The 22,852-nt window shown below is 49.7% G+C and overlaps 3 protein-coding genes across 11 annotated transcripts in view; 1 reads left to right on the top strand and 2 right to left on the bottom strand.

Annotated features, from left to right (window-relative positions):
* CAD (carbamoyl-phosphate synthetase 2, aspartate transcarbamylase, and dihydroorotase) overlaps positions 1-5,566 on the bottom strand; it is a 30,396-nt gene extending 24,830 nt beyond the window's left edge. Inside the window, exons 1-6 of the mRNA XM_012475442.2 lie at positions 5,309-5,566; positions 4,926-5,065; positions 1,977-2,106; positions 998-1,140; positions 689-830; positions 330-501 (exon numbers count right to left, since the gene is read on the bottom strand). Of these exons, the coding sequence (XP_012330865.2) occupies positions 330-501; positions 689-830; positions 998-1,140; positions 1,977-2,106; positions 4,926-5,065; positions 5,309-5,390 (809 nt within the window). The 5' untranslated portion in view covers positions 5,391-5,566. The remainder of the gene's footprint in view (positions 1-329; positions 502-688; positions 831-997; positions 1,141-1,976; positions 2,107-4,925; positions 5,066-5,308) is intronic.
* Positions 5,567-5,790: 224 nt separating this feature from the next.
* On the bottom strand, positions 5,791-9,707 carry ATRAID (all-trans retinoic acid induced differentiation factor). The gene is made up of 7 exons (XM_012475457.2): positions 9,280-9,707; positions 8,462-8,583; positions 7,079-7,150; positions 6,926-6,997; positions 6,718-6,839; positions 6,325-6,422; positions 5,791-6,105 (listed from the first exon to the last, which is right to left on the bottom strand). Exons 1-7 carry the CDS (start codon positions 9,376-9,378, stop codon positions 6,001-6,003), a joined length of 690 nt encoding a protein of 229 aa, XP_012330880.1. The 5' UTR covers positions 9,379-9,707; the 3' UTR covers positions 5,791-6,000.
* A 73-nt stretch (positions 9,708-9,780) lies between these two features.
* Positions 9,781-21,942, top strand: SLC5A6 (solute carrier family 5 member 6). Of its 9 annotated transcripts, XM_012475449.2 has the most exons (18): positions 9,950-10,042; positions 10,230-10,296; positions 13,012-13,084; positions 13,901-14,433; positions 14,741-14,806; positions 15,140-15,191; positions 15,563-15,630; positions 16,131-16,285; positions 16,699-16,839; positions 17,032-17,161; positions 17,754-17,842; positions 18,302-18,414; positions 18,764-18,831; positions 19,549-19,635; positions 19,781-19,962; positions 20,179-20,282; positions 20,520-20,635; positions 20,957-21,942. In XM_012475449.2, exons 4-18 carry the CDS (start codon positions 14,041-14,043, stop codon positions 21,101-21,103), a joined length of 1,911 nt encoding a protein of 636 aa, XP_012330872.2. In that variant the 5' UTR covers positions 9,950-10,042; positions 10,230-10,296; positions 13,012-13,084; positions 13,901-14,040; the 3' UTR covers positions 21,104-21,942. The 9 variants fall into 9 exon arrangements, with proteins under 9 accessions (XP_012330873.2, XP_012330872.2, XP_012330875.2 ...); XM_012475450.2 differs by lacking the exon at positions 9,950-10,042 and adding an exon at positions 9,781-9,855 and having other exon boundaries at positions 12,766-14,433; XM_012475452.2 differs by lacking the exon at positions 13,012-13,084.
* Positions 21,943-22,852: the final 910 nt, after the last annotated feature.

The raw sequence follows: 22,852 nt of genomic DNA, 5'->3' as shown, positions 1-22,852 counted from the left end.
CTCTGCCTCCCGGGTTCAAGCAATTCTCCTACCTCAGCCTCCAGAGTAGCTGGGATTACAGGCGCCTGCTACCATACCTGGCCAATTTTTATATTTTTAGTAGAGATGGGGTTTCACCATGTTGGGCAGGCTGGTCTTAAACTCCTGACCTCAGGTGATCTGCCCACCTCGGCTTCCCCAAGTGCTGGGATTACAGGTGTGAGCCACCTCACCCAGCCAACCCCCACTCCTGTTTCAACACGAATAAATGCCAACTCTCTTCTCATTCCCGAGACACCCCACCCGTCATGCCACAAGTGTGGGCCCCTTCTGCTCCCAAGAAGTCCCACCTCATCTTGTAAGTCTTGGCCCCAATGGCTAAGGCCAATAGCTGGTGTCCCAGGCAGATCCCAAAGACAGGTCGGGGATTAGGCTCGGATAAAACATGGCTCAGCGTGGATACGACACTGGGATAGGAGGCAGGGTCACCAGGGCCATTACTTAAGAAGAGACCCTCATACTCTGGAGTGGGCAGAAAAGATCACATCAAAATCAGTATTTCAACTAGAGGAGACACACCTGCAGCCCCCATGATAATGTAAGTCTTAATGTCTATCTTCTTCACTGCAACTTTTAGCAATTGGACCAAGGGACATATCTTCCACCCAAGCTGTTTGTCTGAGGTCCTGAACAGGCCCCAGCTACTCACCTTGGCTGTCTAGTGCATGGTCCCAGGGTACCACAGTGACCTCAGCCCCACGCTGGCAGAGGCATCGGATCTGATTATACTTGAGGCCACAGTCCAAAGCAAGGATCCGCGGGGCACCCCCTGTATTGAATACCCGTGGAGTCTGAGAAATAGAGGAATAAAGGGCCACAGCTGACAGCTGTGCTCGGTGCATATAAGATAATGCCTGCAGCAACTCCTTTGATTCTCTCATGTGTTCAACCCCACCAATTGTGGGCAGAATATAACTACTGTGCTACAGCTTGCAACTCTCTCACTCTACCTCTGTACCTTAATGGAGACCTCTGGAACCAGGGGGCGGGCATTGGGGTCCAAGAATGGCAGGGATGAAGGTTCTGTTCCATTCTGGACCAGCTTCCCCAGCAGAGACCCTTGTTCCCGCAACTTCTTGGTCAGCTCCCGAGTGTCTACTCCTGTCAAAAGAGCACAGTCTTAGGGATCACACTCCCCCAACTCAGTCACCTGTGAGGTTAGACTTTCAGAAGCACTTCCATTTCAGAGCCCTAGTCACACACAGCTGTTCTATGTGCACCAAAATCCTAGGCCATTGTGATAGGACTACACTACCATGAAGTATTCCTGCCAAAAAAATCACATCTGAATTGAACCACAACTCTAAATCTATCCATTTATAGAAAATAATATCAAGGGAAAAACGAATATGCTAACTAACACTAGAGGAATGAAACCAAGTAAGTGCAGACTATGGCATACTAGACACAGGAAAAATGACCCATTTTCAGACAGGTTACAAGGTCCACAGATTAAATTTAAGAGACCTATCAACCAAATGCAATGCATGAACCCCGTTTAGAACAAGATTCAAACAAACAGTAAAAAAAACAAAAAAAAATTAGGGGAAATTGTAAACATTGCCTGGACACTTGTATTAAGAAATTAATTTTTTTAGTGTATGATGTTATTATGATATTTTTTAAAAAGATTCCTTTTCCACAGACATTGAACTATTCGTGAAGAAATGATATGATGTCTGAGATTTGCTTCAAAATAATCCAGTGGTGGTGATGAAATAAGATTAGTCCTGAGCTGATGATTATGGAAGGAGGGAGTTCCTTTCTGTGTTGGAAATTTTCCAAGTGATAGCTCAATTCTTTCCCCCAGCCTAACTCCAATCTAAACCTTCCAACTATCACAATCTTAGAGTCAGGTCCCAGGAGACTACAGAAACCCTTCTTTCTATCCAGGCATGCCATGCTCTGCCCAGATATGCCTGTGCTTGCCACCATACCTTGCAAGCCAGGGATGCCATGCTGTTGCAGCCACTCATGCAGGGTGCGGGTGGCATTCCAGTGGCTGGGAGTAGGACAGCATTCTCCCACCACCAGTCCTGCCACGTGGATGCCCGAGGATTCAAACCACTGTGGATGGAGAGATTGCGAGGAACTTCAGGCCAAATTATTTCTTTACAGTATTATCCCCACTGTGTGGCCATAAATCCTATATTCAACCACACTGAATGGCCTTCAATATACCAAAACTACCTTTTGGTGCTTTTGCATAGATATTTCCCTTTACTGACAATGCTCTCCCCTATATGAAACACAACCCACAGGCTCAGGGTGCCCAGTTCATCACTGAAAACAACATTTTCCTTTAATTAATTTATTTGAGATGGAGTCTCACTCTGTCACCCAGGCTGGAGTACAGTGGCGCAATCTCAGCTCACTGCAACCTCCACTTCCCGGGTTCCAGCGATTCTCCTGCCTCAGCCTCCTGAGCAGCTAGGACTAACGGCATGTGCCACCACGCCTGGCTTCTTGTATTTTTAGTAGAGACCGGGTTTCACCATGTTAGCCAGGATAGTCTCGATCTCCTGACCTCATGATCTGTCCACCTCAGCCTCCCAAAGTGCTGGGATTATAGGCATGAGCCACCGCGCCTGGCCATTTTTTTTTTTTTTTTTTTGAGAAAGGGTCTGGCTGTCACCCAGGCTGGAGTGCAGAGTGCAGCAGCACAAACATACAGTTCACTATAGCCTCAAACTCCTGGGCTCAAGTGATTCTCCCATCTCAGCCTCCTGAGTAGTTGGGACTATAGGTGTGGATTATCCCACCTGGCTACTTTTTAAAATTTTTTGTAGTGACAGGGTCTCACCATGTTGCCAGGCTGCTCTCAAATTCCTGGGCTCAAGTGATCCTCCCACCTTAACCTCCCAAAGTGCTGCTGGGATTACAAGTCATGAGCCACCGTGCTCTGCCTGTTTCTTCCTTTATCTAAAACTGAAATCACAAATCCCTTCTCTGTGAAGCCTCTCCCACTCACCCAATGCAGCTTGTGCCTCCATCTTAGAGCTCTCCTAACACTTCATTTCCTCTCTTGCTATTTACACTGTATCATGAATATGTATTTGTGTCTTTGTCACGAAACAGAGAACTCAAGAGCAAGGCAAAGGGTGTTAGTCAGACATTTATTGAGGTGCAGGCATTGCAAAAGATGCTGCGAAAAGAGCAATGAGCAAGAAAAGATGAGGTCCCTGTCTTCATGTTTATTTCTGACTTAGGGAGCCAGAAAACAAGGTAACACTCATGTAAGAAAGATATTAATTATAGACTGTGATTAAAAACTGAATTAAATACATTACTAGAAAAAGAAACAAAGGTTCAGGGCACAATACTAAGCATGACCACCAAACTTCGTTTGCGATTATTATTTAAAAAAGATAATATACCAGCCTGGACAATGTGGCAAAACCCAGTCTCTGCAAAAAACACAAAAAAATTAGCCAGGCATGGTGGCATGTGCCTGTAGTACCAGCTGCTTGGGGGGCTGAGTTGGGAGGACTTCTTGAGCTCAGGTGGTGGAGGCTGCAGTGAGCCATGATCATGTCACTGCACTCCAGCCTCGATGACAAAGTGAGACCTTGCGCCCGCTCCAAAAAAAAAGATAACATAAACTTGTTACTCAATAGATAAGCATTTAATAGCTACACAGTAACAGAAAGTTTATGTGGGAGGGATCGGCATATTTAAACTGCATTCAGCTCAGTGATGAAGAGTTTAAAGAACCTGCATTCTGAGACTGTCCAGGAATCTGAAGGATAGTTTGGCAGAACCCTCCCTGGCCAGGTGGAGTAATCCATTTGTATGCACAAGAGGCTCCAGGAGGTCTTGCTCACCCTGGTCCTAACAGGGACTCAAATTTGTAGTTTTATAAACTCAATTTTGTCAGTGTGCCTAGAGTTGACAAAAGTGATAACTGATATAGGTTAATCAAATTCACAAGAAACTGTACTATCAACTAGAATGCAGTGTATTTACAGGTTTGTGATGAACCTACAAATTCCTTTCCAGGAAGAACAGTATGTATGTCCTCTATCCGGAGCGCTCTCTCCCCAGTGTCAGGGTGACTGGGAAGGCAAATTAAGAATTAAAGGCTTAGATGAGTGCAATGAGGCCAAAACAAATTTTGAAAAATGCTACCCTAGGCCAGATTGACTTTCTCTGTTACCTTAATTACTACATGTTGGTTTCTAACTGTCAGAGGGCAACTTAGTTTTCAAATTTCAGAGGTGAAGGAAGAGGGGAAACCTCACTGTAGGAAGAAATTCAGTTTTCTTACCTAGAGGTAACACAACTGAAAAGCAAAAAAAATCAGACGGGGCAATGTCAGTAGGTCTAGAAGATGATAATCAATGCTACTGGTTTTGTAGGTAAACTGGCACTCACTGTCACTGCGGAGTATGTGACCCTAGTTTCCAGTCTGTTTCCACTAATTTATGTAGTCCTAAAAAGCACTGCTCCCATCACGACTCAGCTACTTTAAAACAAAACAAAACAAAACAAAAACAACCTTCAATGGATCCTTTACCAAATTAAGCTGACTCTGCTTTGGCTCAAGTCCCTCCATGCCCACTGTATCTTATTTATCTGCAGGCTTTTTTCTCATGACTTCTGCATTCCTAACAATTACCTCTTTTACGTTCCTTGAACCATGCCATACAGAACGCTTAACAAAGGCCGTAGCTTTCTCCTCTGAGGCCTTCAACACTCAGTGCCTCCCACGGCACTTAGCAATCCCTGCCTAACTAGTCAGTAGTAAGTAGTTTTAGTCCCTGACTTCCTACTTCAGTGGGTATGTTTTCTGAAGGAAGCCCAGCAGGGTGTCAACGTCTACTTCACTAACAGTTAACAATTGCTGATTTAAAAAGGAATGTAGAGAAAGCACTGGGTGTGGCTACCTTGCAGAGACCGAACTCATCCATTTCATCTGGGGGGATGCCATAGTTGCCGATCAGAGGATAGGTGAGCACTAAAATCTGTGCTTTGTAGGAGGGATCAGTGAGGGCCTCGGGGTAGCCGACCATGCCGGTTTGAAACACTGCAAGAAAGAAGCAGGGCTGGGCTCCGGCAGAGCACCCTTAGGAACACTCCCCGCGCGATGAGCACGCCCCAGTGGAGGCTGCCTTGGTCGCGAGAGGTGGACACGCTGGGGCCCATGGGCACCGAATGCGGGGGAGGGGGTGTGCTGGCGGGAAAATGGCGGGGTCTGGACGGGGAAGGTTGGGTGGAGAGGCGCATCACAGAGTGGGATAAGGTCTGCAGCCTACCCGGGCTTGCTTACCCACTTCCCCGGCAGTCGACACGGCGGCCCCAAAGGGCTGGCCCCGCAGGACCGACCCGTCCTCCAACACTAGGGCCGCCATGGGAAGGGAGCTCAGAGGCGGGGGCGAGTACGGAGAAGCGGGAATGACTGCAAACTCCACTGGAACCACGTGAGGATGGCACGCCGGAGTCGGTCCACGTGGCTAACGGCGCGGGGCGCTGGAGAGAAGGCGGGCGCGGCAGGCGCAGGAGCCTCGAGCGCGCTTGGCGGCGGCAGAGACGGCGGCGGCGCGGACACCGGCGGCGTGAGGGGCGGGGCCGAGCACGTAAGGGGCGGGGTTCGCGGAGCCACGGGGAGTGAGCCCTAGTGGTATCCGCACTGCAAAACCAGGAGGAAACCTGAAAAAATCGGCTGCCTTAAAGCAGTCTCTCCCACCCAAAGCTAGAAACACCTAAAGGCAGGACACCTTTACTTAAAAAGGAAGACAAAAAGAAAAAAAAGAAAAAGAAAAAAGTGTTTATTATAGGCAACAACACAAATGGGAACTGGTACTTGTCTACACCAGGGGAGTGCAATTTTTCAACTTCCAATGGCGGCCTCGATCTTGAGGCAAATCCACTGACCAAAGATGTCTGTCTAGGAAGCAGAGCTCCGTGGATGGGCTAAGATAGATCAGATTGATCTTAGGTCAATGGTAAGACCTATGTGGTTCATGAAGTCTTGGCTTTTCGGCGTTGGGTCCCCCAAAGCAGAATGGAGATGGATAGAGTGGTGGATCCCAGAATCCCGAAGAACATAAGCAGTGAGAACGAGCCCTGTGAATAACAGACCAAAACACATCCCATACAACGTTACACAGAGGGCGACATTCTAACATCTAGTTCATTCCCAAGGTATATCCCCTCATCTAGGCCAATTCTATAGTTTCCTCCCTAGAGGTAATTTGTATTAGCTCCTGGTCTGTGGCTCTCCTTTCAGAGAGGTGTTGCTCTATGCATTCCTTGTATCCCTAGTTAGAAGGCCTAATTCCTCACCTGGCGCATACACTTATATCCGTGGAAACCATCAGCACAAACACACTGCAAAAAACCTGGACCATCAGGTACACAAGATCCATTCTCAGGACACATTTCTGGGAACCAGAGAGAAATAGAGAACATCACTGCATCCATCTCATTAGGCATATTTCTCAATTATCTGTCTCAACTTAGATTCTCTCAATCATTTCTAGGATAAAGGAAGTGGAAAGATTACAGATAAAAACAATAACAATAATAGCATATACCTTAAGATCTTTTCTTTCAAAGGGGTTAGAGCCCCAAAACTCTGAATGAAAGGCACTTAAGCAACTTTGTCTTCCTGATCTAAAGTGGAAAATACAAGGAAGAAAAGACAATTCCCAGAAGCTTGGAGGTAAGAGAGCATACCTGGGTTCCCAGTGTTATTGCAAAGGTTCTTTTGGCCTTGACAGATTTGGTTGTCTATATAAGAGGTGATAGTATTCCAGGCATTAATTCCTCCAGGACAGTTGACATCTTGTGGCAGTATCCTAAAGACAAACGTGGTCATAACATGCAAAGTTGCTAAACTCACAGCATTGCCCCTCTTTGATTCTCTTCCCATACCCTTACTCACAGAGTCTGGAGCTGAGTAAAGCCACGGAAGGTGTTGGCCAAGTCACCTTTGAGAGGGTTTGCTTGCAGATCTCTGCAAAGCACACACTGTCAGCACTTTGCCATCAACCTACACTATATTAGCCTTTTGGGTGGGAGGTGTCTAACTACTTACATGATGATAGTGGTATATGCCTGATGAAAGTCTGGACCAGGGTCCTCCAAAGAACAGTTCTGGAGATCCAGCCTGAGGACACAAAGTAATCAACATAACTGTGTGTTCCCCTTTTTCTTCATCCACAGCAGTTTGTATTTGACTACACAACCCCCTTTTCAGCTAATAGTAATTGAACACAGCTGTGTTCAGACTCACACACTAGGTGCTATGGTAGACATTAGTGGCTACTCTACTGGTTAGTACAGATATGGAATATTTCCATAATCACAGAAAGTTCTATTGGCCAGCAATGTTCTAATAGGTTATGCATCTATTGGGAGGATTGTGTTTCTTGTCTATATTAGTGAATCTCATATTATGATTTTCAGATCCAGAGGGCCTTTAAATTTAAAAAAACACAAGTCACATAAATGAAATTTTTTCCACATATATTTTCTACCACAGATTGGTTGTAAACTGCTGGATATTAAGGATCATGCCACATTTTTTCTTCACTATCTACTGCTGTCAATCCTTTATTCTACAAATATTTACTGAGCGCCTACAAACTGCAAACACTGGGGGAATGTTAAAAATATATAACACAGCATCTTAGACTTTGAGTGGTTTGCAATGTGGTTTGGGAAACAAGACCACTGCCCAAAATAAAAACACTGTATGTATTAAATTACAATATGAAAGAAACCACAGAACAGTGTATAAAATATACACTAAAGATTACAGGAAGTTTTTAAAAAAGGTATTACTCTGGAATTTAATAGTAGTAGAAAATATTCACAAAAGATTTTGGAATTGAAGGATGGATATGTCCTAATTTGGTGGAGGAAGGCAATTTCAGGTATGGAGAGAGGCCTGAACAAAGGTAGAATGCCTTTGAGGGTAGGCAAATCTGGTTGGCACCAGACCCCTTATGGAGGTTTGAGTGGACAAGTAATTGGAAATAATGTTGGAAAAGTGGGTTGGGACTAGTCCATGGTAGTTCATGGTTTGAATTTTATCTTGAGAGCAACAAAGTTACCTAAATATAGTATTAAAGCAAGAGAGCGATAATGGAAAATGTTGGTTTTCTGAAAGCTTAATATAGAGAAGTATTTAGGTAGATAAAGGAAGAAGAGAATGGAAGCAAAACACAACATTTTTAGTTTGAAGTTAGAGTGCACTTAGTAGGAAATGTTTAACAGGAAGAGCAAGAGGTACCCATATGTACCTGGGGTGTAGAAAGGTAAAAAGACCCTAAAGAGATCTAGTTTTGGTAGACACCTGCATGATGGTTACAGCTGAAACCATAATAGGTGGATTCTCAAAATAATATAAGGGTAGAAAAGCAGCCAGCCTAAGGAATGGCCTGTATCCAATATCCAGGGATGTCTTCTCCCTCACCCCAAGATGGTGCCATTCTGATTCAGGCAGCAACGGGCATGTAGCATTAGCTCTCGTGTCGTTTTACAATAAAGGGCCACTTTTGACAAATTTTGCACACTCCCTGGACATTGGGTGCATATCTGCAGAAGAGAAAGAAACATTAGAACTCCAGAAAGAAAAGCCAAGAAAAGAACAAACGGGGATCAAGAATTAACTGCCAGTACACCTTTCCAGAATTCCTCTAACACGGGGCCGATAAATGGCTCATGTCCTACCCTCATAACAGGCTAGACTAGGAGATGCCATTTCTTCCTCTAGAGTCCGGTGCCCACTCAGCTCCCCAGAGACTTTCAGTAACAGACATCGCCCAGGGGAAGGTCCTCATTTCTGAAGATTACTATTCGAACATATTATGCCCTCTGCAGAGACTTCTCAATCCGACAGCCTCAGTTTGTCCCGGTGTAAAAGGACCGCTGTACGTAAAGAACTCATCAAGCATTACAAAATAAAGTACAGCCCTACCACCGCACGATACACGGCGTTCGTGCGTAGAGCTTGCACAAAGAGCCAGAGGACCTGTCTGTAGAAAGAACTTATTCTAAAATTAAGGAACGAGATCAAGTTTCACAGGTCTTTGAAAGTCGGCAGGACGGGGGTGCCAAAGGCCTGCACGACGTGAGCACTCGGAAACAGGACCTGGCTGGGCAGGGTCAGGAAGCGTCAGGGACGAAATCAGAGCCGCAGGCCGGCAAAGGGGAAGAGGGAGCCGCGGGCGAGCGCGAAGCACGGCTGGCCATTGACCCTGCTTCAGCCCGACCTCAAACTTGCTTCTGTACCTCGGGTAGAGCCAGAGCCCTTTCCACGCCCAGAGCAAGGAACAGGGCGGCAGCCCAGCGCACCAGGATCGTAAGACTACCCCGGCCGCAAGGCGCCATTTTCCGCTCCCTTGGTTCTCCGCTGCTAGCGCGACCCGACCCCCGCAGCCCCGCCCCACGGCGCGTCAGGCCCCCTTCCCCAGGCGTGGCCTAAACGGCCGGGTCCAGTCGCCGTGGGGCGGGGTGGGGGTTGCTCCTGCTTGCGGAGCTCAGCGTTGGTCTTCAGGCGCCCCAGCCTTCTTTCGGGGACACTGGCCGACCCCCTCTTCCTTTTTCCCTTTAGTGAAGGCTTCCGCCGTCGCCGCGCGGCTTCCCAGAGCCGACTGCAGGCTCCTTCAGCCCGGCGTTCCCCGCGCCTGGATGTCGAGGTCGTGTCTCCGCGGAGACTCGGGCCAGTCCATCCGCCCTCAGTAAACATGGCGGCGCGGCGAGCTGGGCTGCCGGAAGGCGGGCGGAGGGCGAGGGCGGGGCCACCACGGTCTCCTGGTCTGCGCGCCGCGGACCGGCTCTGGCTACCCACGTGTGGAGACCGGGCAGGTGAGCCTGGAGCGCGTGAGTCGGCACCGAGAGGCCCCGGAGAGCGGCGTAAGAGCGGGGGCGGGGGCAGGGGGCGGGGAGGGGCGGAGCGAGCCAGCCCCCGGCTGAGAAGATCTGAAATGGGAGCTGTAGTAATGTAGTCGTGGTCGCCGCGTGGAGGGAATCTGGAAGCCAGGGAAGAACGAGGGTGAGGGTGAGGTTGATGGAGGAGGAAAGGGCAAACCGCAAACTCCAGCGGGAGGACACGAGCCTGGAACGCCCTGGGCAACTAGTCATCTTCACCTCAGTCGTGATAGCGCGCAGCGTCCCGGAGCCTGGCGAGGAGGTAGGAGCGGGCTAGATGCTTCCCTAACTAATTTTCTTTGCCTTCTCAGGAGAAGGGAGCGATGTTGACCTCTGAAAGCACAGACGGACCTTCCTAGCCCTGGCTGAACCACGGAGGTAAGGGAGTGCAGCGCTGCCCCAGGGTGGGCCAGCGCCCTGACTGAAGGGCGCCAGGGGAGCCCTGCTCCCGGAGTGACTGTCTTGGTTCAAGCCAACCACAAAGCTCCTTAAAGCCGACCCAAGCAATCATCTCTAGTAACCGACCCAGGCTTTCCTTCCACATTACCCCCGATGGTGTCTGCCTGGACGTTCCTGAAAGATTTACATTTAGCTGGCTGGCAAATTTTCTAAGGTCTTAGTAGCTATTAGCAATTTTTTTTTTTTTTTTTTTTTTGAGACAGAGTGGTGCAATCTTGGCTCACTGCAACCTCCACCTCCCGGGTTCAAGCAATTCCCCTGCCTTAGCCTCCCGAGTAACTGGGACTATAGACACATGCCACCACACCAGCTAATTTTTTGTGTTTTAGTAGAGATGGGGTTTCACCATGTTGGCCAGGATGGTCTCCATCTCCTGACCTCGTGATCCGCCTGCCTCAGCCTCCCAAAGTGCTGGGATTACAGGTGTGAACCACCTTGCCAGGCCGCTATTAGCATTTTAAGGAGGGCCCCCAAAGCCTTTCACACCTTGAGGAATTATAGCCCCAGGACAGATTTTGAGGGGATCTTTTTGGAACAGTCCTTCAGGGGACAGTGAGACCCTTTGCCTTTTTTGTAGGAGACAATTCCATCCTTTGCAGTGTGTGAACAAAATGAGTTAGAGTTTTTAAAAGGGGTCCCACAATCTGCTGTTTGTGCCTTAGTGTGTTATAGTTGTAGTGAAACAACAACTAGCACTTCCTTTTGGCCTTCCCTTCCTGGAGACATGTAAGGGTTTGGATCAATGTAGGGTTTTTAGAAAATCACAGATCTGTTCTGAGAATCTAGTCTGTTACTGGGTCAGGTTTTTTTCTGTCTTCCTTGGCTCTCTCTTGTGCCATCCGGGAGAATTCTCCACACATCATGCAAATAGAATTTTATCAAGAAGTCCTATCAGCAGAGTATCTTGTACGTCTGTGTCCCATATTGGGATTTTCCTGTCTGACCACCTGCCTATCTATACCATTAACCCCATAGTGTTATGTTCTTTGCACACAGCAGACATCACCTTTCCTCTTACTCCCCAGTAGTTCCCATCATCTCTATCATAGCAGTAAAAACTTGCCAAGGACAAATGGGAAAACTCAGGGCGTTGCAATGTGCAAAGCCCCAGGGCATCTTTAGGTTAAACCAGAGTTTAAGCCCAGGCCGGACATGGTGGCTTCTTGCCTGTAATCCCAACACTTTGGGAGGCTGAGATGGGTGGATCACCTGAGGTCAGGAGACCAGCCTGGCTCACATGGTAAAACCCTGTTTATACTAAAAAAAAATTAGCTGGGCGTGGTGGCACATGCCTATAATCCCACCTACCCGGGAGGCTGAGGCAGGAGAATCTCTTGAACCCAGGAGGCGGAGGTTGCAGTGAACCAAGATCCGCACCATTGCTTTTGCACTCCAGCTTGGGCAACAAGAGCAAAACTCCGTCGCAAAAAAAAAACAAACAGCTTGTTGGGAACCTTGTAGAACATGTGATCCAAGAGTTGCCAACTCTGATTTCCCCTCTTTATTGGCCTCAAGAAGTTCAGAGTTCAGGTTTAGTCTGCATGAGGCCATAGCTTGCCAGCCAGATAATGTCTGCCCAAGAACACACTGGGAGAGCCAGAAGTCAGCCTAATCTTTCTCCTAGTGGGCAAAAGCAGAAGACACAGTTTAATCTGTCTCTTGGATGGTTGAAATCTAAACTGTGTCCTGTGAATGACTGACTAAATCACTCTGCTCCTCCTTGGTTCTGGGAGTAGTGAGAACAGGGCCCTTGGTGAACACCTGTCATAGCTGACAGTACTGCTTCTTTCTCTCTTGTTTTGTATCATGCTGCGTAACCTTGAGCAAGTTATATAATCTCTCCGTTTTCTTGTGATAACTGGAGAGTATTCATGTCTCAACCTGAGACATGGTGTTTTCAAAGTTATTACTTTGTTATTTATCATTGCTAATGTTTATAAAGCACCTCACACACTGCTGGGTTACATAGCAGGTGTTTAAGGAGTGTTAACTCTCGTAATGTTAGGCTGTCTAACTACATGGCATTCTCTGTTTTTTCCCCATACCAGTAAATACACCAGAGGATTGCCTCTGAAGACAACATGACATGCATGGAGAACAGACAGGGTGGATGGTGAATCCCTAGACCTGGGTTCTAAATTTACGCTCTGACAATAGTAGGCTCTGTGGTTTTGGAAAGGTCACTTGAACCATCTGAGCCTTAGTGTGTTTATCTGTGAAATGGTCAGTGGTGGGGTGGTTGGTCATAATAGTGGTATCCAGAGATTTAAGATTTTAAATATTGTGATCCCTTCCCTCTTTCTCTGAGGATTGTGGTATATTCTTGGAGGATTAACATATCTTGTGTAGGAGTTAGAAAATCAACTTTCAACTTTCCCGTCTTTTCAGTTCCTGCTTTCCAACTCCCTCCTGCACAGAGTGCCAAGAGTACTTTAGGCTGAAAGCCTAATCCATCTAGGAATGCTGTTGAATGTGAGCTCCCTTTTCCCTCTTCTGGAGCCTCTAGGGCTGAGTTGGAGTTTGGGGGCCATAGGGTGACAGGGTCATTTGGAGCACAGCAATTGGTTACCTGAAGGGGCCAGAACAAATGACTGCTGAGCGCCACCCTACCCCCAATTCCTGATCTCACCACAGCCACTCATAGAGCCAGATCTTCAGCTCTGCAACTCCAGGCAACTCTGCCTCAGAACAAGGATTGCTTCTCCAGGTAGGTGTCTGCCCCCAGCAGGATGTGACCACTCTCTCTGGCTGGTGCCTTTGCCTCTCAGCTCCTTGGCTGGATTGCTTCTCTCCAGAATGGAGAATTGTAACTCTGAAACCCTTACTCTAACATGGTGCCCTCTCACCTTTCCCCTCTCACTTTTGAATCCAACCACTCTTCCTGCGTCTGCTGTTGGCTATGGTGTGGCAAGTAGAGGGGTTGAGAGGTGGGTGGCAGCGCTTATTTAGTGATGTTGGGGAAAACCTAGTGATTGGCCTGGGGCTGCCTGAAATAGAGTCTGGGGCTGCCACAGAGGCAGTCTTACTGATGATCAGTTAGGGTGACACTGGAGATCACGGGTGGCAAGGGCTGAGGCCAGGGGCAGTAGGGGAAGCCCTGCTGCCATTAGTCTCCATGTTGTCTTTCCTGCTGGGCTGTGGCGCCAGACTGGGCTCTGTTGGCTTAGTGTATTGTAGTGACTGGGTCTGTGCCTTCAAGTGGGGCCAGGAAATTCTGCAAAGAAACTTAGGCTAGAGTTTGTTTTTCTTTTGCTACTTGGGTGGAGACCTAAGAAGTTTCTTGAATTTCACAGCTCTTGCATACCCAAAGGTCCTGGCCAAGTTCTGTTGTCTCTTGGCTGTCTCACTCTGCTGCTTCCCCCTCACTTACCTCCCCTACCAAACCCATATCAGGGCCTCCAGACCCTGAAGGACTACCACTGTGCTGGCTGGTCCACTTCTGGTGGGCATGGGATGTACAAGGCCCAAGGTTGAATGGCTACCAAGGCAAGATAGGCCTCACTAAGAGCTAATTCCTTTGCAGCTCACCCTGGACAGTATCATTCTGTAGAGGAAGACTGTGAGATCTTGGCTGGGAGCCAGGTTGTAGCCACACATCCGCCCCTGCCCTAGCCCAGAGCCCTGGAGCGTCAGCTGGCTGCAGATCACAGATACAGTGAGGATATGAGTGCAGGGGTGAGCACCTCAGCCCCTCTTTCCCCAACCTCGGACACAAGCATGGGCACGTCCACCTTCTCCCTTGCGGACTATGTGGTGTTCATCCTGCTGCTGGTTCTCTCTCTTGCCATTGGGCTCTACCATGCTTTTCGTGGCTGGGGCCGGCATACTGTTGGCGAGCTGCTGATGGCGGACCGCAAAATGGGCTGCCTTCCGGTGGCACTGTCCCTGCTGGCCACCTTCCAGTCAGCCGTGGCCATCCTGGGTGTGCCGTCTGAGATCTACCGATTTGGAACCCAGTATTGGTTCCTGGGCTGCTGCTACTTCCTGGGGCTGCTGATACCTGCACACATCTTCATCCCCATTTTCTACCGCCTGCACCTCACCAGTGCATATGAGGTGAACAGGGACGGAAGGGAGAAGCACATGGGACCACTGGGGTTGGGGTGGAGAGGATGGACAGGCACATCTGAAGGACCTGGGACTCTGGACCTTCTCTACCTAATGAGAATGACAGAAAATTCATTGTGTGTTTTTAGTTCTTTGATGTCAGGAGTGGGAGCAGGGTTGTAGAGGGTGCATGCCAAGTGGGACTCAGAGAGGGTATGGGTTGGATAGTCCCTCGTGCTCCTGAGCATCTTGAGGGAAGTTTTGTGTGAGTTGTTGGGGTGAAGTCAGGAGGAAAACCTTCTTTCTGTATACCCAGTACCTGGAGCTTCGATTCAGTAAAACTGTGCGAGTATGTGGAACTATGACCTTCATCTTTCAGATGGTAAGTAGAATGAGGATAGAAACCAAGCCTGGGGCATGTTGTGGGACCTGAACTCAAGTGTGCTGAGGGAATTCAAGTCTCCCCTTCTCTCAGACTGGCAGGATTGAAATTCCTGCTAGAGGTCAGCATCTGTAAAGCCCCCAGAGGCCTAATCCTTCTAATTCCAGCACATATACTATGGTGGCAGCAAGCTAGAATTTGGGAGGAGGAGGAGGAGGGAAGGGAGCCTAGGTGAGAGGAAGCCATGGGCATATTGGCGCTGAGGCCCATCTTTCTTCCTGTCTCTTCCCACCCTCCCCCTCTCCCCCCTCACATTTTTTCCACATCCAACAGGTAATCTACATGGGGGTTGTGCTCTATGCTCCGTCCCTGGCTCTTAATGCAGGTGAGGAGTCACACAGCCATGGGAGGCTAGGAAGGCACCTTTGGGAGGGGCAGATGGAGAAGAGTGTGTGGAAAAGAACCTGACCTTGGACAGGGAATTAATTTACTGCTTAGGCCCTTGGGTGGGTCTCTGCCAGAGGGAGGCTTGGTCCACCTCACTTGAAAGCTGGTGACATGTTACCATGCCTCATCTGAACTGGTTAAGGTTAACCAAAAGGTTAAGCGATACCTTTTGGTGGAGCTCTGCAAACTTTTTTTTCCCGTTGTGATGAATGATTTATTTCATTGTTAATCACCAAATGCTTTATCTCTGTGGCATGACATGATTACCCTACCAGGGCTTCTAAGCTCATGTGGGTTATGTGCTTACAGTGACTGGCTTTGATCTGTGGCTGTCAGTGCTGACCCTAGGCATTGTCTGTGCCATCTATACTTCTCTGGTAAGTGCAGTAAGTCCTGGTGGGGGGGGGCAGGGGAAGGGATGAAGTAAAGAGGGGAGATGGGAAGAGAAGGAAGAGAAGAGAGAAGCTGAGCATATAGGTGAAATTCTAGGGTGGGATGAGGTAAGATTTATGATAGGATTTAGCAGTGGGTATGGCATATGAAGGTAGAGGATGGGATGGGAATGATGTCAACAGAGTCACAGCAATTATGTGCCTAATGGAGGAGAGTCCCCTCATTGGTAGTATGTCCTTAGGGTGGATGGTTACAGGAGTGTCCAAGAGAGAGAATATAGTCAAGGGTTTTTAGTTTCTGTTTCTGGTTGGGTCAGTAAAGCCCCTTCCTCATTTCTCTTTTACACTTATCACTAGAGACAGAAAATAAAAACTGGCTTCAGGCTGCAAAAAGCCTAAAACAAAACAGAACAACAAAATAAGGCAGGTTGGACAAGCTGCGTTTGGAAGGCCTCTGTGGTAGGTTTGCTGTGCTTTCCTTGCAGGGTGGGCTGAAGGCTGTTATCTGGACAGATGTGTTTCAGACACTGGTCATGTTCCTCGGGCAGCTGGCAGTTATCATTGTGGGGTCGGCCAAGGTGGGCGGCTTGGGGCATGTGTGGGCTGTGGCTTCTCAGCACGGCCGCATCTCTGGGATCGAGTAAGTATACCCCACCCCTGGCTGGGGTCTGCAGTGCCTGGGTGCTGAGCCCATCTTAGAGGCTGATCTTAGGGCTCTAGTAAGCAGAGGGCAAATTGGGAAGCCTGAGGTGTAGCAGCAGACAGCGGGAAACTGGCCCGGCAGAAATGGAGGGTGATTACGGTGCCCGGCTAGTGTTTATGGAGGGTCAGGACGTTACCTGGGAGGAGTACCTGGAATGAGGCTGTGGTAGAAGAGTGGAGCCTCCCTCTAACTGGCTGTGCTGTCTCTCGAGTGCACCCAGCTTCTTGCCTTCAGCACTCCCTTGGCCCTAGCAGTGGTATCTCTCCTCTCCTCTCCACTGACTCCTGTTGCCAAGAGGGCAGGAAGTCTGTGTCTCTGGGGCTTTGCACAATGGGTGGTGTCTGTTACAGGCTGGATCCAGACCCCTTTGTGCGGCACACCTTCTGGACCTTGGCCTTTGGGGGTGTCTTCATGATGCTCTCCTTGTATGGGGTGAACCAGGCTCAGGTGCAGCGGTACCTCAGTTCCCGCACGGAGAAGGCTGCTGTGCTGTGAGTGCAGGGCCAGGAAGAGAGTGGAGCAAGGTCTAGGGGAAGGGGTTCCCTAGAGATAATTGGGGTGGGGCAGGATGCCAGAGTGCATACACATCCACTGGGGTGGGTCTCCGTTCTGGAGGTCAGGGGCACATGCCTGAGGGTGCCTGTTAATGTAGACTTTCCTCTTGGCATTGACCTCTTTTGCAGCTCCTGTTACGCAGTGTTCCCCTGCCAGCAGGTGGCCCTCTGCATGGGCTGCCTTATTGGCCTGGTCATGTTCGTGTATTACCAGGAGCATCCCATGAGCATTCAGCAGGCTCAGGCAGCCCCAGACCAGGTGAGAAGGCCCTCTCCTGTTCCCGTGAGGGCAGGCCTGGCCCCCTAATAGGAGTGTCTAGGTAGGAAAGGACTGATCTGCAGAAAGGACTCCCACCCTAGGTGGGAGATGGTTGTAAAGTCCTTTCCCACTCTGAGATGCTAGCAGTCTAGCTTGTGAGGATCCCAGCCTCTAGCATCACTAACCACAGTGCTCATTCTATTGGGGTGAGGACCTATCCTTACTGACTCCCAGTTGGGCTCCATGTGCTCTGCTGGGAGCTCTCACATCCTTGGTCTCACCTAAGCCTCCCAATAGCCTCATTTCACAGAGGAGAAAACCAGACTCAACAAGGTAGCCAGAAAGCAGAAGTCATACTAGTAGCCAGAGACAGAGCTGTGGGCGAATTGTCATTCCCTCTGCAGAGCCCATTTTCTCTCCACTTAATGTGCAGTCACTTGGGTCAGCAGAAATGCCTGGGCCCTAGTTTCCCTTCTAACACACCCAGTCTCCATAGACTCACTGGGGCACATGCAAAGGGAGCTTCCCTACAGAGCCACCCTGGGAAGGCCCCTCTCTGAGGACAGCTCTGCACCTCCCGCTCTGCTTGCAGTTCGTTCTGTACTTTGTGATCGATCTCCTGAAGGGCCTGCCTGGCCTGCCGGGGCTCTTTGTTGCCTGCCTCTTCAGCGGCTCCCTCAGGTACCCCCTTTGACCATTTCACTCAGGCTTGAGTCACCTGACCCCCATTTGGTACAAGGTGATGAGTGGAGTGGGGTGGCGAGGGGAGGGGGAGGGGAATCCCTCTGAGTTTCTTACTGTGCCTGTCCCATCTGTGTGGGTAACAAGGGATAGCTCATCTCTTGAGAGAAAATAGGCCAGAGCACATTTTCTCTCAAGAGATACCCCTGTTTTGGTTAAGAGTTCTTTTATGGTACCATAAATTGATCTACTTGAATGAAACCCATATCCACATTCAGAAAAGGACTGTATCCTTGCCTTCCAGGGCTGATCCGAGGTGGCATTAGGTCCAACTATGAGGAGGTTTCCTGATGGTACATGCCATCCCCCTGCTTTAGGGCACCATTTCCTCCATAGAGTCCAATAGAGCTGATAGTTCTGCCTTGCTTAACTCCTCATCCTCTTCTTTCTCTTTTTCAGCACTATATCCTCTGCTTTTAATTCATTGGCAACTGTGACAATGGAAGACCTGATTCGACCCTGGTTCCCTGAGTTCGCTGAAGCCCGGCCCATCATGCTTTCCAGAGGCCTTGGTGGGGTTATGCTTCCTTATTTCTTCAGTCTGGGTCTTTCTAAGCTACACCTTGACCACTGTCATCAGTCTGCTGTAAAATACCCATTTTATCTAGGGCTCAGCACTTGCCTAATGAAGTACACAACCTTCCCTACGTGCATGGTTGTTTACATCTCAAGGCATGGCCTAGGAAGGTCTCTGAGTCACATAGGAATGAGGACTTGGTGGGAGGAAGCTGGAGCATGAAGTAGTATGCCTTTTGTTTCCTGGGAGACAGAGGTGGTAGTTTGGCTGGGCAGGGAGCCTTGCTTTACCCCATTGCTTGTATTAACTCACATCTTGTTTTTTCTCCTCTCCTTTTTCCCCAGCCTTTGGCTATGGGCTACTTTGTCTGGGAATGGCCTATATTTCCTCCCAGATGGGACCTGTGCTGCAGGTAATAACTATAGAGGGTAGAAAGCAGTTTTAAGGGAGAGAAAGAATCGATTGAAACAGGAAGTTGAGAAAGGCAGCTATATTGAGGGGAATGACCAGGGGGCAGGTGTGTAAGAGATTCCCCTTTGATGGACCACCTTTACTGTGAACAGACTTTCAAGCAGCCAAAGGCCCCAGGGTCATTCCTGGGATGTTGTAGGCTCAGAGAGCTAAGGATCAGCCTCAGAGGAGAACCCAAAGCACATATCTCTGTCAGCTTTTCAGCAGCCATTCCTGCCCTCTAGAGTTCTTTTTTTGAGACAGAGTCTCATTCTGTTACCCAGGCTACAGTGCAGTGGTGCGATCTCGGCTCACCGCAACCTCCACTCCCGGATTCTAGTGATTCTCCTGTCTCAACCTCCTGAGTAGCTGGGATTACAGGCATACACCACCACACCGGCTAATTTTTGTATTTTTAGTAGAGACCGGGTTTTACCATGTTGTCTAGGCTGGTCTCGACCTTCTGACCTCAGGTGATCCACCTGCCTTGGCCTCCCAAAATGTTAGGATTACAGACCTGAGCCATGGTGCTTGGCCACTTCTGGAGTTCCGATTGTTCCCATAAAAGAGACAGATCTGATGAGTGGGGCTCTGAGGCCATGGCGGGTGGCTGTGCCCTATGGTAAGGCTGGGCATTTCTGAGTCTGTGTTCTTTTTTCTTCTTACCCTGTCTTCCTAGGCAGCAATCAGCATCTTTGGCATGGTTGGAGGGCCACTGCTGGGACTCTTCTGCCTTGGGATGTTCTTTCCTTGTGCCAACCCTCCTGTGAGTGATGCATCTGGATCCACAGTCATGTGCAGTGGGATGGGCCTGGGGGAAAGGTTGGCAGTGCTGTCACCAGGAGAGCTGGGGACTGCTGTGAGGGCTGGCAGGGCTGGCCTTGTGACAGGTGTGCACTGTGTCTCGGCAGGGTGCTGTTGTGGGCCTGTTGGCTGGACTTGTCATGGCCTTCTGGATCGGCATCGGGAGCATTGTGACCAGCATGGGCTCCCGCATGTCACCCCGTCCCACTAATGGGTCTAGCTTCTCCCTGCCGAGCAATCTAACCGTTGCCACTGTGACCACACTGATGCCCTCAACTACCCTCTCCAAGTAAGGCGGGGCTTGCTGTCTTTCTCCTTGTTTTCTCAAAGCCCTCCTTTGAGGGCTTTCACAGGGGTCTTGCTAAGGGATAGGGCACCAGAGGCCCCAGGGAAATGTTGAGTATTGGGTCCCAAGACCCTGGGACCACGTGGGCGAGTGGAGACTGGTGCCCAAGGAATGCTCTGCCAATGAATTGCTGATTGTCCTCCCCTCTGCTCTTCTCAGGCCCACAGGGCTGCGGCGGCTCTATTCCCTGTCCTACTTATGGTACAGCGCTCACAACTCCACCACAGTCATTGTGGTGGGCCTGATTGTCAGTCTGCTCACCGGTGAGGGTGTGGGATTGCAGTGCAGATGAGCACCAAGGGTCTATGGGAGAGCCCTAGGGGACTCTACCCTCTGGGGAGAAAGGCTCCTGCCCTCTGAGCTGTTGGGTGTCTGTGGCTGTCAGGCTTTTCCGCTGGGATGTAGGAGGTGGGTGGGGGCTGGGGCCTCTGCGGCTCAAGGGAGGAGCCTACTGCTGTGGATGTTTCCACGCAGAGACTCAGAAGCACCTCTGCCTTCAGGGGGAATGCGGGGCCGGTCCCTGAACCCTGCCACCATTTACCCAGTATGGCCGAAGCTCCTGGCCCTCCTGCCCTTGTCCTGTCAGAAGCGACTCCACTGTGGGAGCTACAGCCAGGTAGTACCTGCTGTCCAAGTGACCCCTCCCTGCCCTTCTCTGCAGATGCTGATCCTCCAGGTTCCCTTCCACCCCTTTTCTCTCCCTCTTCCCTCGGTGCCCCTCTCTCTCAGGATCAGCTAAGCCTGGACTGTTCCACATGGCTGTCTCAGCTTCTACCCATAGGGGATGCACTGGCTTGCCCCAGTCTGGGCCGGTCAGCTGCCCTCCCCTCCCTGCGCTCCCCACTGTGCTGTCTAGCGGGGACCTTTTCTGTGTGAATCCCGTCACCACCTGTGGTCCGTATTTACCAGCTCCACCCCCTTTGCTCTGTGTTTGCAGAACCACCTCATAGATGGTGAGCTGTTTTCCAAGAAGCTGAGGAATGGTGTCCTGGGGGACAGCAGAGACAAGGAGGCCATGGCCCTGGACGGCACGGCCCATCAGGGGAGCAACTCCACCTGCGTCCTCCATGAGACCTCCCTGTGATGTTGACTCAGGACCCTGCCTCTGTCCTCACTGTGCCAGGCCGTAGCCAGAGGCCACCCTGTAGTACAGGGATGAGTCTTGGTGTATTCTGCAGGGACAGGCCTGGATGACCTAGCTCATACCAAAAGACCTTGTTCTTAGAGGTTCTCGCTGGCAGTAGAAGCTGTCACATCTCAAGCATGTGAGGCACTGTTTCCCTCGTCGCCTGCCAATCTGTTTTCTAAAGGAACAGGCTTGGAGGGAGCAGGATCATGTCAGAAATAAGGATAGAAGTGCATCCTCTGGGGAAAAGATAATGGCTTCTTATTCAACATAGCCAGAGTCCTTTGAAGTGGCTAGAAACAGCACTCCAGTTATAACTGCCCCAGGGCCCGATTCAAGACTAACCGTCTCTACTGTGAAACTGGAAGCTGCGTCCCCTGTAGTCCGCATCTCAGTACCAGTTCTGCCAGCCACAGTGGGCCCCTGTGATTACTTTCAGATTGTCTGACACTCAAGCCCCTCTCATTCTTATCTGTCTACCTCTATTGTGAAGAGGGAGGTTTTGGTGTCTCTGGGTCTCTGGGAATAGAAGGTCCATTTGTCTCCTTTGTGTAGAGCAGGCAAGTTTTCTGCCTCGCTGCCTCCATCCTCCACCTCTGAGATGGACACTTAGAGATGGGGTAAATCTGGATCCCAGAAACCAGGGCCATGACTGGGTCCACTGTGGAACAGCCATCTATTTACCCGACTCCTGGGCCAGGCCACCATGGTGTCATTTCTGTCATTTCTGCCCCATTTCCTTTTGGAGTTTCCCACATATTGTTCCTGAGGAATAAAAACTACCATTAAACCTAGAATTTGGGCTCCTGTACTCTCTCCGTCTGCTCTTGTCCACCCTGTTGCATCCCCTGGATAAGGAGTCCCATCCCATGTACAGGTCACCTTCCTGTGCTGAGGAGGGGGGCTGCTGCCGGGGACAGCATTGTGCTCACCAGGGTGGAAGATACACACACTCTCCTAAGGCTTCTCATCCCCTGGGGCTTACTTAGTCTGTTCCTTCTCTGGCCCCACTTTCCCTTTGCCAGAACAACCTTTTGCTCTCAGGTTTTTACTTTTGGAACTGGAGGAAGAATGTTCCCATATGACTTTAGAAACGGAGCATTCTAGCTGGACTTTTATGATCTTATGAAGAACAGTGTGCTCATACCCTCCCACACCTGGCCTGTGCTCCTGCCCGACCCTTTCCAGCTGCCCACATCAGCTCTGCACAAGCTCTCCAGGGTCTCTTAGCAGAGACCTGGTCCCAGGCATATCTGAGTTCAGCCTTATCTGAGGCCTTCTCCTGGAGCTCCTAGATTACATTCTAGCTGTTTTCACATTCAATGCAGCTCAGGCCTGGGATGTTCTGTGTCCCTTTTTCTACCTCTACCCCAGCTCACTCAGTCATGCCCCAGCCCCTTTCACCTCTGCCCTGGCCAGCCCTGTGGAGGAACAGGGCCCAGTTGTGCCAAGAATCCAGATGCTGGCCACTCCCAACCTGCCCAGTCTGCATTTATATTCCTGACAATAATGATACCTCCTAATGGATCTTAAACCTGTTGCCCTGAATTTTTTTTTTTTCCATTCCACAAGGCTCTGGTCTTGAACATGGACATTCCTTCTCAGTATGGACTTTAGATGTCTGGTCATGATCTATTCTAGGTCTAGGAAGGTACTTTGACAGGCCAAAGGTATGTCCACTGAATTTACCATATTTCACACATGTCT

Source organism: Aotus nancymaae, unplaced genomic scaffold, assembly GCF_030222135.1.
Source record: "Aotus nancymaae isolate 86718 unplaced genomic scaffold, 86718_ANA_hifiasm-v0.15.2.pri h1tg000057l, whole genome shotgun sequence".
NCBI lineage: Eukaryota > Metazoa > Chordata > Mammalia > Primates > Aotidae > Aotus > Aotus nancymaae.
The sequence above is the reverse complement of the archived record's forward strand: the minus strand, read 5'-3'. Positions and strand labels throughout refer to the sequence as shown.